This window comes from Caenorhabditis remanei, chromosome I (genome assembly GCF_010183535.1).
Source record: "Caenorhabditis remanei strain PX506 chromosome I, whole genome shotgun sequence".
Classification (NCBI taxonomy): domain Eukaryota; kingdom Metazoa; phylum Nematoda; class Chromadorea; order Rhabditida; family Rhabditidae; genus Caenorhabditis; species Caenorhabditis remanei.
Window position 1 is genome coordinate 12444800 of NC_071328.1, and position 15721 is coordinate 12460520.

The following is a 15721-nucleotide window of genomic DNA, read 5'->3' on the forward strand; positions in this document are numbered from 1 at the left end:
GATTATAAATTCGTTGATTCCTAGATCGGGAGGATTCAAACCCGCGTCTACTGAAGCGAACCTCAGCCCGGATAAGTATAGACTCCTTCACCCTCTGGTCGAAGTGTGTCTAACCGGAACCGACACAGATAAGAATGGTGGGGGAAGTCAATTACAAAAAACATATACCGTTTTTGGGAATTTCAACTTTAAATTCGTTTTTTTTTTGAGAATTTCGATTATAAATTCGTATTTTTGAGAATTTCGATTATAAATTCGTAGTTTTAAGAATTTCGATTATAAATTCGTTGATTCCTAGATCGGGAGGATTCAAACCCGCGTCTACTGAAGCGAACCTCAGCCCGGATAAGTATAGACTCCTTCACCCTCTGGTCGAAGTGTGTCTAACCGGAACCGACACAGATAAGAATGGTGGGGGAAGTCAATTACAAAAAACATATACCGTTTTTGGGAATTTCAACTTTAAATTCGTTTTTTTTTTGAGAATTTCGATTATAAATTCGTATTTTTGAGAATTTCGATTATAAATTCGTAGTTTTAAGAATTTCGATTATAAATTCGTTGATTCCTAGATCGGGAGGATTCAAACCCGCGTCTACTGAAGCGAACCTCAGCCCGGATAAGTATAGACTCCTTCACCCTCTGGTCGAAGTGTGTCTAACCGGAACCGACACAGATAAGAATGGTGGGGGAAGTCAATTACAAAAAACATATACCGTTTTTGGGAATTTCAACTTTAAATTCGTTTTTTTTTTGAGAATTTCGATTATAAATTCGTATTTTTGAGAATTTCGATTATAAATTCGTAGTTTTAAGAATTTCGATTATAAATTCGTTGATTCCTAGATCGGGAGGATTCAAACCCGCGTCTACTGAAGCGAACCTCAGCCCGGATAAGTATAGACTCCTTCACCCTCTGGTCGAAGTGTGTCTAACCGGAACCGACACAGATAAGAATGGTGGGGGAAGTCAATTACAAAAAACATATACCGTTTTTGGGAATTTCAACTTTAAATTCGTTTTTTTTTTGAGAATTTCGATTATAAATTCGTATTTTTGAGAATTTCGATTATAAATTCGTAGTTTTAAGAATTTCGATTATAAATTCGTTGATTCCTAGATCGGGAGGATTCAAACCCGCGTCTACTGAAGCGAACCTCAGCCCGGATAAGTATAGACTCCTTCACCCTCTGGTCGAAGTGTGTCTAACCGGAACCGACACAGATAAGAATGGTGGGGGAAGTCAATTACAAAAAACATATACCGTTTTTGGGAATTTCAACTTTAAATTCGTATTTTTGAGAATTTCAACTTTAAATTCGTATTTTTGAGAACTTCGATTATAAATTCGTTGATTCCTAGATCGGGAGGATTCAAACCCGCGTCTACTGAAGCGAACCTCAGCCCGGATAAGTATAGACTCCTTCACCCTCTGGTCGAAGTGTGTCTAACCGGAACCGACACAGATAAGAATGGTGGGGGAAGTCAATAACTTACAAATTTTCGAGTGACCTTTTGTGTGACTCTCCTCGTCGGGGCATTCATCGATTTGTGACGACAGTCTTCCATCTGTCGATGCGCAGGTCGTGTTTCTATCGGCTTCAGGAGATGGTTGCACGGGATGCTGAAAGTAACAGTTGAATTAAACGTGAATGATGTAACGTGTTTTGGGAAGCGATAGAAAATAGAATGTAAATGTGAGAAATTAAAAAAAGGTCTTCTTGTAGGCCGGAATGAGTGGAGAATGACTAAAGACTGGTCTACTAGAGTAGATGTGTGAACAGGGCGGGGCCTATTGCCCTCGTCCGGTAAGATTTCCCAAAGAGATTTGGGTTATAGATGGTATGTGAAGATAATAACGATAATAAAGATGAGAATATGTATTATTGACTTTCCAAGAGCAGCAGGAAAATAAGAAAACTTTACTATTTTCGGAACTTTTTTCGTGTTCTGCTGGAAGAGTTCATATCAAACTACTGATATGTGATAGTATGAACGTTTTGGCAATGTAGTGGTACAGTAACTGTAGTTTGTCTTGTAGGGAAAAGCTACTGGAAAACGAAGAATTGAGAATCTCACATGAAAGCTTGAAATTTTACTTTACCTCAAAATAGAAGGAGTACAAAAATTACTGGAGATTGACTCTAGTATCAATATTAAAATCATGAATCAAAGAGGTAGTAACTTGAGCGAAAATTTAAAAAAGGGACGTAAGCAGCGCAGGTCGGTCGAAGGCCGAGAAAACCAGAGAACTCAAAAAGAGAGGACTGCACTGTTCTGCAGAGAAAGGAAGACTGACTCTATTCCGAATTTCTAATCTCATATGGTCATGGGGGCGGGGCGTGTCCTATTTACTGTCATCTATTAGATTTCCCAGGAAGATAAGTGACAGATGGGACCGTTTGCGGAAGAGAGTAACAATAAGAACACAGGCCGACTTCTTCACATTCATTGTTATTTATTTGTTGTTTTTTGTGGTTGCACCTGTCGAGATGAGATATCTATCAACTATCTACCAAGTAGTGCAATTACTGTTCTCTGGGAAATTTATCGATTGACGGAAGGAATTCAAATATTTAACATTGAGGTTCCAACTTTCAAACCTTTAAAAAAGCTGCAGCTAATCACGTGCAATCTATCACTCCAAAACTGGAAAAAAACTGTACCTAATATCAGAAATTATCGTGTTCCCAGTGATTTCAGCGAGTTTTTTGACTTTAGTAAAGGGAAAGCTAGTTTTTCAATCAGTTCTTGCAAATATTGTCAAGAAGCGGTGAGGACAATAACTGGTGACTAAGACTTATTTCTGTGTAAACTCGTTCAGAGCCCTGATTACTAAAAACCCAAGAAAAAGGTAAAAATCAGTAACGAGAATTATGGAGCACCTAACGTGCCGCCGCCAACGCTCAAAAGTGCCGAAATTCTCCACTTCAAAAGCGAAATTGACAAAACAGCTACGAGGAATGAGCGCGTGCGCGTAGATCAACGAGGCAACACAGTGACATACGAAGTAAGTCTAGAAACTCAAGATACTTTGAAGAAACGTTTAGAAGTGCGGACGGTGCCTACCGTACAATCTAACGCAAATTGAAATTATGATTACTAGTCAGATACAGATAGAGCATATGAAGAGAGTTACTGAAACACTAATAGAAATTTAGAACATGAAAGAATATCAAAGAACAACAAAAATTTCAGTACTCGCTTACGAAGGGTTCGAATGAGATCATCACATCAAAACCAAACTAATCTGGACATGAAAAGTTGAAAGTAGGAAATTACAGTATCTCTAAACGCACTTCTAAACTTCTAAAGGCTATGCGTATCTATGGTTCTCCATATTTGCGGTTTGCTGGTTCATAGACTAAATAGACTATTCCATGCAAGCCTATGGCAACTTACCCTCCATAATATGGTTCACTGGTTCATTCACTGTGGTGCCAATCCCTTGAAAACCTATGCGTATGTATCTGTCTGCATAATGTGGTTTGCTGGTTTATAAACTGACAAGCGAACCTTCCAAGTCGGGGTCAATGCCAAATTTTTCCTTAAATGAAAACTCGTCGGAACCACTCTCGTGGAGCAACGAGAGAAAAAAAACTGAACAGAAAAGGAATAAGAAAACTATCGAAAGTAAAAGATTATCGTTTTCATAACGAAGGTAACACTGGAACACTTGATGAGAAGAACTGACATCATGTGGACAACACTGCTACGAATGGATCCCAAGAAGTGAGAAGAGACAGGTCGGAAGATCACTTATAAGACGGGATAATTCTCTGAAAACAGAAATTTTAGTGCGACATGGAAATCAACTGATCGAACCTTGGAGTACAGTTGCCAAATGCACGAAAAATTAATAGCAGCGATCCACGCTCATACCAAATGAGCAAAACAGGGATCGACTCAGCAACTCAATAAGAAAACATATTTAGGTTTCAAAAACTGATGATTAGGTTTTTAAAGGTCTTCTTTCTTGTTGTATTTTCAGATTTAGTACCCCGACTTGGAAAAATCGCTTGGGAAGTCTATTCCATGCAAGCCTATGCGTACTTACCCTGCATAATGTGGTTTGCTGGTTCATTGACTCAGGTGTCAATCCCCTGCAGAACCTATGCGAATTTTTAAATTTAACCATCAAAATGGTCTCCATATTTGCAGTTTGCCAGGATCTAGACTAGTCTCTGCAATCCTATGGGTACTTACCCTGCATATTATGGCTTACTGGTTCACTGACTGAAAAGCCAATCCCCCTGAAAACCTATGCGTATATATTGGTCTCCATATTTGCGGTTTGCTGGTTTATAGAATTCTTAAGTGAACCTTTCGGGGTCAATCCCAACAAAAACTAATAGCGTGGCTAAAGAAAGAACTTTTGAAAACCCAATCATCATTTTTCAAAATCTGCAAAGAAAAAGGAAACTTATCAAATAGAAGGCGGTGGAAGAGAGACATCATCTGGTCAATTTGAGAATTCAGGCGAAAGTTGTTTTCGATCGATAAGATCGAACAGCTGGTGTTCCCGAAACGAATTGCACGCATGAAACTTTGAAAGTAGGTATTGCCAATGGCTCTGAAAACTCTGAAAATGCGAACTCAAATTTCACTATGACTCTCGTCGGTAGATTAGGAAAAAGAGTAGTTAGGGTTTTAAAGGTCCTCTTTCTTGTTGTATTTTTTGGTTTTGTCGACATTTACCCTGGCTTGGAAGGATCGCTCGTGAAGTCTATTCCCTCCAATCCTATGCGTATCTATTGGTCTCCATATTGTGGTTTGCTGGTTTATAGACTAAATAGACTATTCCTTGCAAGCCTATGGGAACTTACCCTCCACAATATGGTTCACTGATTCATTGACTACAGAGTCAATCCCCTGTAAGCCTATGGGCATCTAATGGTATCCATATTTGCGGTTTACTAGTATCTATACTAGTCCCAGCAAGTCTATGGGTACTTACCCTGCATATTATGGTTTACTGGTTCACTGACTGAAAAGCCAATCCCCTGAAAACCTATGCGTATGTATCTGTCTGCATAATGCGGATTGCTGGTTTATACACTTCTCAAAAGAACCTTCCAAGTCGGGTTCTATGCCAACAAAAACTATTAGTGCGCAGTAAAAAAAGACCTATGAAAACCTAATCATCCACTTTCAAAATCTGCTTATAAGAAAAACTTATCTGACAGGAGACGATGGAAGAGAGACGTCGTCATCGCTGGTCGAATTGAAAACTCGAACTGACAAGAATTGTTTTCGATCGATAAGATCGAGTGTATTCAGTCGGTCAGGGCACGTCAATATTCATCATTGTTTTTATGATTTATCTGGAATAAAACTCATCAAACGTGACATTACTAACGCGTAAATGCATTAGGATTGTTTTTTATTCTATTCGTGGCGGCTGAAAATGTGTATCATCTTACAATTCGTTTTTCGATGTCTAACCAACTCCTTTTACAACCTCAACCTCACAGTATTTTCATCATCAACAAGTAATGCGAAACTCAATTAATAAATTTACAATTACTCATTATAACAGTAATAAGACATTTGGAAAAAAGTGCAAATAATTTATTAAATCACATCTTTCATGCAAACATTATTAATATTTTTTATGTGATAATAGAAACCAGAAGTCACTTAACCATGACGAAGAATGTTTTCCGTAATAAAGCAGTTAGATGTTCATATTCCGGATCATGTACAAAGTTCATATCCATCTCTTGTCCATCCATGTTTTGACCTACAATGATCTTCTGATAGTCTCTTATCATTTGACGAGACAATGGTTCGTCTTCAAATATCATATGGAATCTCATTCCAATCGTAGCAGTTTTTCCATCGGTTCTCGTGATATCCACTCCTCCATTCGCTTTGTATATTTGTATCTCGTTCCAGGGGGACCTAAAAATTGTAATCTAAAAAACATATTGTTAACTCTTGAAATGAAAAAATAGCGGTTTCAATTTAACCGTTTTTTTCAGGAATAACTTGACTTTTTCAGATAATTTATTGTTTGAGAAGTCAAAAAGAATCCGGAAGCGGAATGAAATTTTACTTTTTTCCGGACTACGGAATCCGGAACCGGAATGACGAAAATACCCGGAATTCCGGAATTTCGGAATCCGGAATTCGGAATGATTCTGTAAAAGGCATGAATGCGCCTGCTCATCCTTTTAACATTTCCGTCTGTTTTAGGTACACATTTAGTTTATGATTGCAATCATTTATTTCCCGGTATAGCAAGGAGAAGGACTTGCCGTCCTTCACCCGCACCAGTATAGAAACTCAAATGTAAAGGGGGAAAAGGGTCTCTCGGCCGGCCGTGTGGTTGTTTACGCCTCGCTGAGCCGAGAGCAAGACGTCATCTCAGTCGAGAGAGAACCCGAGGAAAAGAGAGTAGAGACAGGTCAGAGACTGGCCTGTGACATCCTCCCCTCTTTGGAAAGAAGGTTTCGTCCTCGAAACTCTATGTAAGAGATCAAGTTAGAGACCACTTTCCGAAGGGTTTCCCTAAGGCTCTCCCCTCCTCTCGAGAACTGCTTCGTCCCGAAGAGTCAACCAACTTGGAATTAAAAGTGGTTGAGAACTTGCGGCCGAAACAGTTCAAAAGAGCCTAAAACAGACGGAAATGTTAAAAGGATGAGCAGACGCATTCATGCCTTTTACATGGAAGTCCCACCTCGAGTAGGGTGATAAAGTTGGCGCCCTATTATTCAACTTTATCATCTGCGAACTCAGGTCGTCGCAGGATTCAAACCCGTCCTGAAGTGCTACCACTACACCGCTACACCCATGGAACCACCACCCCATTTGAACCCCCCACTACCCACCCATTTCGACTATTCATTCTATAACTTCTATTATATCACTCTAATATTCATCGTCGTCAGTCTCAGTGCAATGCAGTTGCGATGTTCTCGATTTCAATCGATCGCGGATTTTGATTTTGATTGTTTTGGTTCAATCACTGGAAAAGGATTGGCCTGATGTGAAAAGCTGTCAAGGGATCTTCAATGCCGGAAAGGAAAGTCAATATAATTATAATTTTTTTAATACCATTTTGAGAAATTTCCCACCCCTAGTTGAGACAAAAAGTCACTAGTGTGAGTGTAGGATAATGAGCGGATGAGCACATGCGCGGAAGCGCATGGTTATTAAGTAATTGACTGTTCAAAAATTCAACAGCTAAAATGAGTCTGATTTGAATAGAACCATTAATTGAGAAGATTGTCCCCCCAATTTTAATTCAATTGTATAACACAGCTTAAAAAATTTTTATTTTTAGAATGTTTGATTTTCTTCTTGTAGATACTCGCCTCAAAACATCATAGTTTATTATTGTATGTTACCGCAACTTCCTAACGCCGCCAGTTTGACAAAACTTCGGTCACTAGATAAGATTAGGGCAATAAGACGCTATGAGAATCTGATTTTTGTATTTGAGACCCCGATGACGATTGTTTATTTTTGTGTATTTTATGTTGTTTTATAGTCTGTTTCACTGTTTTAGGCTCTTTTGAACTGTTTTTACCCCAAGTTTCCAACCACTTTAAAAAAATTCAAGTTGGTTGACGCTTCGGGACGAAGCAGTTCTCGAGAGGAGGGGAGAGCCTTAGGGGAACCCTTCGGAAAGTGGTCTCTAACTTGATCTCTTACATAGAGTTTCGAGGACGAAACCTTCTTTCCAAAGAGGGGAGGATGTCACAGGCCAGTCTCTGACCTGTCTCTACTCTCTTTTCCTCGGGTTCTCTCTCGACTGAGATGACGTCTTGCTCTCGGCTCAGCGGGGCGTAAACAACCCAGCGGCCGGCCGAGAGTCCCTTCTCTCCTTTTTACATTCAGTTTATACTCGCTGGTGCTGGAGCAAGGACGGCAAGTCCTTCTCCTTGCTATACCGGAATAATAAATGATTGCAATCATACACTGAATGTACCTAAAACAGACAGAAATGCTAAAATACAGAGCAGGCGCAATCTGGTATTTTACAATTCGATAAATTTGCAAGGCCAAGTCATGTTTTTGAGTGTTTTTAATGATAAATAAGGTTTAAAACTACTTTTGAGGATCAAAACCGGAAAAGAAGTGCTATAGTTGCTTTTTGAACTCAAAAATTTTTTAAATTTCAACTTTTGGATTCCGGAAAAAGGAGACTCAAAAAACCGGAATCCGGAATCCGAAACCGGAATGAAATTTTTAATTTTCTGGAATCCGGAACCGGAGCCGGAATGTCAAAAAACCCGGAGTTTCGGAATTTCGGAATCCGCAATCTCCGGAAAACTCTGCTGTGGAGCTGATGGCTGCGAAACGTCTGTCTACGAAATGTCCCGGAGTCGTTTGTGAATGATTTTTCATTTAAAACTCACTTATACTCTCGTCTAACAGTCCGAACATCTCTTATCTCTCCATCCAATCCTTCCAAAATAATAGACCAATCCAAGTTCTCTGCCGCATCAATAAAATAAAATCCCATTCGTTCATTAGTCTTCATTTCCTTCCAATTCTTCAGAAATGAATTCAAATCTCGATTGGTCAGAGATGTCTCTCCTCCACGCATATAGATACAGTCCATTCTAATCAGATGGTCGAGATCTAAAAATTTCGCTCCATTAGAAAATTCCAGTTGGTCCACTTTTCCATTGACTTTTAGCGTGGAATGTTCAGTTGCGCGGTAACTTCGGTATAAATTCAAAATTTCAATATCCTTCTTTAAATTCTGCATAAACCAGTTCGAATGTAATTGATCGCCTTCTTCTCCGCTGCTTACTGATAAGTATGGAATCTTAGACAACTTCTCGTGCTGATTGAGCCAATTAATGAATACTTTGAGATTACTCGATTTCATAACTGGATCGATAATTTCAAATTTTAAATTACTTATACTCATCCCTCCAAATTCACATTTGAATATTTCCTGACAATGATCTATCAATTTTCCTGCTGATTTTCCCGAATTCTTGGAGAATATATCCAAATATCTTTCATGTTTGTATTTCTCATAATTACGGAGACCTGGATACAGTCGGAAGTACCAGTGAGTACTTACACAGCGAGCTGGGTTGCCAAGGTATACTTCGTAACATTTTGATATTGTAAGTCCAAGGCCCACATCGGGAATTTTGATCAACTTCGAGATTTCCTTAGTTTTCCGAGAGACTCTTGAGAAGAGGTATCTGAAAAGTACATCTGTTTCAAAGAGATTAACATGCTTTTTTTGAGTAAACGATTTTAAATTGAAACTAATCTTGTAGATCATAAATAGTTCTTCATTTTCACAGTTCACAACTTTCCACTTTCGAGATGTACCCGTTCTAAGGTTCAGTGGAAGAGACGCAGAGGTTACTCTCGTTTCTCTGTGCCTCCCATGTTTGGTAGAGGCAATCAATAGCCTTATTAGAACTTTCGTAGTTTGATAGCTAGAGAAGTTATCAAAATGTTGTTAACTGCAAAAAAGGAGAACAATGCTTGACCTACAAAATGAATGTAAATTCAACTTAGCTAAATCTAAACACTATACGTTGGTTTTCAGACTTTTTGAGGTTGATGTTTCAACATCACTTTTTCTACATTTATGGATTAGATGTCCAAACAAAGATGGCAAAAACTGCCAATTACAAAAATCTAGTTCCACGTTTTTGTATTCAGAAACACTAAAACTCACATTTCAATTGGATTCCAACACTTAACAACTTCAATCAAAACGAGTCGTGGCAATCGGAGAAGAGGGAATTTTCGAGGTGGTCGACGAGACATTGCGCAGCGATATAAAAAGGAATAGACTGCAGATGTACAGATGTGGATTAGGTGAGAATGTCACACGACCATCTGCTATATGACAGATGCTACTGGATAAGGATTGTCATTGCGACTGACAGCTTGCACCTAATTACAAAAAAAAATTGAAGTTGCCAACTACAAAAATGAAGCTCTACTATTGAGTTACAAAATAAAACTGTTGTGAAAACTAATGTGTGAAATTAGAAACCAGAAAAAAGTCCCCAAGTTTACTGTTTTTAGATCGACAAAATTGTATTTACTGTGTTATGTTCATTGTGAAACGCAGTTAATGAACTTACAGTAAATTACTCATTATAACAGTAATAAGACATTCAGATTTTATTAAATTACAATCATTTTATTAAATACAATATTTGATGCAAACATTATTAATTGTATTTTAATGTGATAATAGAAACCAGAAATCATTCGACCATGACGAAGAATGCTTTCCGACAATAAGCATTCAGTCTATACTCCGGATCATGTACAAAGTTTATATCCATCTCTTGTCCATCCATGTTTTGACCTACAATGATCTTCTGATAGTCTCTTATCATTTCACGAGACAGTGGCTTCAAATCGATAATATGGAGTCTCATCCCAATTGTGGCAATTTTTCCATCAGTTCTTGTGATATCCACTCCTCCATACACTTTGAATATTTGTGTCCCGTTCCAGGGTGATCTAAAAATTGTGAATTTGTTAGATATTGTTCACTCTTGAAGGGAAAAATAGCGGTTTTTTGAAGGATTTTTAAAATTTAAAACTCACAAGTACTCCCGTCTAAGAGTCCGAACATCTCTTATCTCTCCATCCAATCCTTTCAAAATAATAGACCAATCCAAGTTCTCTGCCGCATCAATAAAATAAAATCCCATTCGTTCATTAGTCTTCATTTCCTTCCAATTCTTCATAAATGAATTCAAATCTCGATTGGTCAGAGATGTCTCTCCAGATATATAGACACAGTCCATACTGATCAGATGGTCGAGATCTAGGAGTTTCTCACTTGAATCTAATTCCAAACTGTCCACTTTTCCATTGACTTTCAACACGGCACGTTCAGCGGCATAGTAATTCCCATAGAAGCTCAAAACTCCAATATCCTTCTTTAAATTCTGCATAAACCAGTTCGAATGTAATTGATCGCCTTCTTCTCCGCTGCTTACTGATAAGTATGGAATCTTAGACAACTTCTCGTGCTGATTGAGCCAATTGATGAATACATTGAGGTTACTCGATTTCATCACTGGATCGATAATCACAGTCATTGCTCCAAATTCACAATTGAATATTTTCTGACAATGATCTATAAATTTTCCAATCGATTTTCCCGCATTTTTTGAGTATATATCCAAATATCTTTCATGTTTGTGTTTCTCATAATTACGGAGACCTGGATACAGTCGGAAGTACCAGTGAGTACTTAAACAGCGAGCTGGGTTGCCCAGGTGTACTTCGTAACATTTCGATACTCTCAGCCATAGTTTCAGAAGTGGTATTTTGATCAACTGAGAGATTTTCTCTGTTTTCCGAGAGACTCTTGAGAAGAGGTATCTGAAAAAGTACAAATGTTTCAAAGAGCATCACATGATTGCTTTTGATTAAATATTTTAAATTTAAACCAATCTTGTAGATTATAAATAGGGCTTCATTTTCATAGTTCACAACTTTTTGATAGCTCCGCCAATTTTCAAGATATACACGTTCTTAGCTGGCGTCTCAGCAGAAGAACCTAAGAGAGTACATCGCACTCTCGTTTCTCTGCGTCTGTCATGTTTGCTAGAGACAATCAATAGTCTATTTTAATCTCCTAAAGCTGTCAAAAACTACCAATTATAAAAATCTAGTTCCTCGTTTTTGTATTCAGAAACACTAAAACTCACATTTCAATTGGATTCCAACACTTAACAACTTCAATCAAAGCGAGTCGTGGCAATCGAAGAAGAGGGAATTTTCGAGGTGGTCGACGAGACATTGCTTAGCAAATATATGCATAGACTGGACGAAATTACTAGGTGCGGACCATCTGCTATATGGCCGATAGGGCAACAGTTGGCTGTTCAACAAGACGTCACTCAATTAGAAGAAATGGGAAATGGTTGACAGTCTGTAGTGATGACGCTTGCCGTCTTATACAATTTCGGATTACTTATATAACCTGAATTTATTAGCACGACACGTGTCTTACAACCTCATTCTACCGAAAACCCCTTGAAAAATTTCTCATTTCCTCTGAGTCTCTCAATTTCTCACGCAATTTTCTTTGGTTTCGGTAGGGCGCGGTTGTAAGACGCGTGTCGTACAAAATAATAATATACGAAAGTTTTCTAGACTGAACTAGACTACACATGACAAATCGTGTCTAGAGCCAAAATTCTGAATTTCAGATTTCGGTAGCTCAGTAAGATGCTTTGCGGATGTGTCATTGATATATCTGACATTTTCAAAATATCTTTCTTCTTTTTCAAATTCAAACTTCGGACCTTTTTCCGATTTCTTTCTTCTTTTTTTCCAATTTTCTAAGACGTGTCCTTGTGTTTACTGAGAAATGACTAACGGAAAATTCTGTGTCTCTCAATCTCTCTATCGAAAGACCTTACTTGGTTTTTTCGTCAGTCTTACCTCTTAGTTGTCCTACCGGAATGGGCAACGTAAAACATTGTATATAAATTGATTTTTATGAAATACTAATATTTCTTCTTTCTTCTATTATTTAACCGCCTCACGGAAATGGCTGGTCTCCGAATTTTTGATTTCAATTGAATTCTCGGTGCATAAGGGTATGTTTCAAAATGTTCATTTTTTACCTAGGGAAATCTTTTTTTTCAGTTTGCATCTCGATGGCAATTGACAAAGTAAGATTGTCGAAGAAATGAACAATTCGTCACAACTGGACCAAAGACGTATTACACCGAGACACTCGAGTCTGGAGAGGAAAAGGTGCATATTTCATGTGTATGCTGAAAGATTTATAAACATTTTATATTCAGGTCACAAGAAAAGCTAAAGGTATAACAATCAATTCCCAGGTGGACAAGAAGTTCCCATTCTCACTGATGAAACAACTGGTAGATGAGGTGCTGTATACTCGAAGAACTCGTATTATTATTATTATAGGATAATTTGTTTATAATTATTGTACTTTATCCTTTATCCTAACCTCCAAGCACCAGATTCCTTTCTTATCATCAAAAAGGAATTTAATAACGAAAAAGCCTTTATCTATCGAATCAATCTATTGAATCGACTCATACTTATACGAAACTCTTTCCTCCCCCGCTGTCTATACCGCCCCCCTTGACTGAGGACATTTGAGGCCTCATTCTTTACTTTGCCACAGCAGTCTTCTTTCTTTTCTCCCTTTACTTTTATATTTTATACATTTTCATCCGGTTATTATAATTGTTAATTCTTATTATCTTATATATTTATCTTTCTATATAAAAGGTTTAAATACCCGAGTTTGAAACAAACACCACAATCAACGAAATCCATAATCTCCACACACTGGGGAGATGACTTTATGCTGGATCATTTAACGACCAGAACAGTTGAAGAGTTCCCGCAGCACAAGTTGATCAGAGACAGGGACCACAGTGTGTACTGGAAGAACAATACCAAGATTTCGGTATACATTCATCAAACGTCAGGTGCTGTCAGACGGGTCTACTTTGCCTTAATATGTATAGACTACTACAGCCTCTGCTCGATGAGTCTAACCGGTACCGACACAGATAAGAATGGTGGGGGAAGTCAATTACAAAAAACATATCCCGTTTTTGGGAATTTCAACTTTAAATTCGTAGTTTTAAGAATTTCGATTATAAATTCGTTGATTCCTAGATCGGGAGGATTCAAACCCGCGTCTACTGAAGCGAACCTCAGCCCGGATAAGTATAGACTCCTTCACCCTCTGGTCGAAGTGTGTCTAACCGGAACCGACACAGATAAGAATGGTGGGGGAAGTCAATTACAAAAAACATATCCAGTTTTTGGGAATTTCAACTTTAAATTCGTGTTTTTAAGAATTTCAACTTTAAATTCGTAATATTGGGAATTTCAATTTTAAATTCGTAGTTTTATGAATTTCGATTATAAATTCGTTGATTCCTAGATCGGGAGGATTCAAACCCGCGTCTACTGAAGCGAACCTCAGCCCGGATAAGTATAGACTCCTTCACCCTCTGGTCGAAGTGTGTCTAACCGGAACCGACACAGATAAGAATGGTGGGGGAAGTCAATTACAACAAAACATATCCCGTTTTTGGGAATTTCAACTTTAAATTCGTATTTTTGAGAATTTCGATTATAAATTCGTAGTTTTAAGAATTTCGATTATAAATTCGTTGATTCCTAGATCGGGAGGATTCAAACCCGCGTCTACTGAAGCGAACCTCAGCCCAGATAAGTATAGACTCCTTCACCCTCTGGTCGAAGTGTGTCTAACCGGAACCGACACAGATAAGAATGGTGGGGGAAGTCAATTACAACAAAACATATCCCGTTTTTGGGAATTTCAACTTTAAATTCGTATTTTTGAGAATTTCGATTATAAATTCGTATTTTTAAGAATTTCGATTATAAATTCGTTGATTCCTAGATCGGGAGGATTCAAACCCGCGTCTACTGAAGCGAACCTCAGCCCAGATAAGTATAGACTCCTTCACCCTCTGGTCGAAGTGTGTCTAACCGGAACCGACACAGATAAGAATGGTGGGGGAAGTCAATTACAACAAAACATATCCCGTTTTTGGGAATTTCAACTTTAAATTCGTATTTTTGAGAATTTCGATTATAAATTCGTATTTTTAAGAATTTCGATTATAAATTCGTTGATTCCTAGATCGGGAGGATTCAAACCCGCGTCTACTGAAGCGAACCTCAGCCCGGATAAGTATAGACTCCTTCACCCTCTGGTCGAAGTGTGTCTAACCGGAACCGACACAGATAAGAATGGTGGGGGAAGTCAATTACAACAAAACATATCCCGTTTTTGGGAATTTCAACTTTAAATTCGTATTTTTGAGAATTTCGATTATAAATTCGTAGTTTTAAGAATTTCGATTATAAATTCGTTGATTCCTAGATCGGGAGGATTCAAACCCGCGTCTACTGAAGCGAACCTCAGCCCGGATAAGTATAGACTCCTTCACCCTCTGGTCGAAGTGTGTCTAACCGGAACCGACACAGATAAGAATGGTGGGGGAAGTCAATTACAACAAAACATATCCCGTTTTTGGGAATTTCAACTTTAAATTCGTATTTTTGAGAATTTCGATTATAAATTCGTAGTTTTAAGAATTTCGATTATAAATTCGTTGATTCCTAGATCGGGAGGATTCAAACCCGCGTCTACTGAAGCGAACCTCAGCCCAGATAAGTATAGACTCCTTCACCCTCTGGTCGAAGTGTGTCTAACCGGAACCGACACAGATAAGAATGGTGGGGGAAGTCAATTACAACAAAACATATCCCGTTTTTGGGAATTTCAACATTAAATTCGTATTTTTGAGAATTTCGATTATAAATTCGTAGTTTTAAGAATTTCGATTATAAATTCGTTGATTCCTAGATCGGGAGGATTCAAACCCGCGTCTACTGAAGCGAACCTCAGCCCGGATAAGTATAGACTCCTTCACCCTCTGGTCGAAGTGTGTCTAACCGGAACCGACACAGATAAGAATGGTGGGGGAAGTCAATTACAACAAAACATATCCCGTTTTTGGGAATTTCAACTTTAAATTCGTATTTTTGAGAATTTCGATTATAAATTCGTAGTTTTAAGAATTTCGATTATAAATTCGTTGATTCCTAGATCGGGAGGATTCAAACCCGCGTCTACTGAAGCGAACCTCAGCCCGGATAAGTATAGACTCCTTCACCCTCTGGTCGAAGTGTGTCTAACCGGAACCGACACAGATAAGAATGGTGGGGGAAG

The 15721-nt window shown here is 38.3% G+C and overlaps 2 protein-coding genes across 2 annotated transcripts; both read right to left on the reverse strand.

Annotated features, from left to right (window-relative positions):
• Positions 1-5636: 5636 nt before the first annotated feature.
• GCK72_002796 (uncharacterized protein) lies at positions 5637-9753 on the reverse strand (the record flags this gene model as incomplete). The annotated part of the gene is made up of 4 exons (XM_053723611.1): positions 5637-5904; positions 8367-8847; positions 8902-9173; positions 9662-9753. The coding sequence occupies 4 exons, from the start codon at positions 9751-9753 to the stop codon at positions 5637-5639; spliced, it is 1113 nt and encodes a 370-aa protein (XP_053592256.1).
• A 449-nt stretch (positions 9754-10202) lies between these two features.
• Positions 10203-11758, reverse strand: GCK72_002797 (uncharacterized protein; the record flags this gene model as incomplete). The annotated part of the gene is made up of 3 exons (XM_053723612.1): positions 10203-10464; positions 10552-11337; positions 11667-11758. 3 exons carry the CDS (start codon positions 11756-11758, stop codon positions 10203-10205), a joined length of 1140 nt encoding a protein of 379 aa, XP_053592257.1.
• Positions 11759-15721: the final 3963 nt, after the last annotated feature.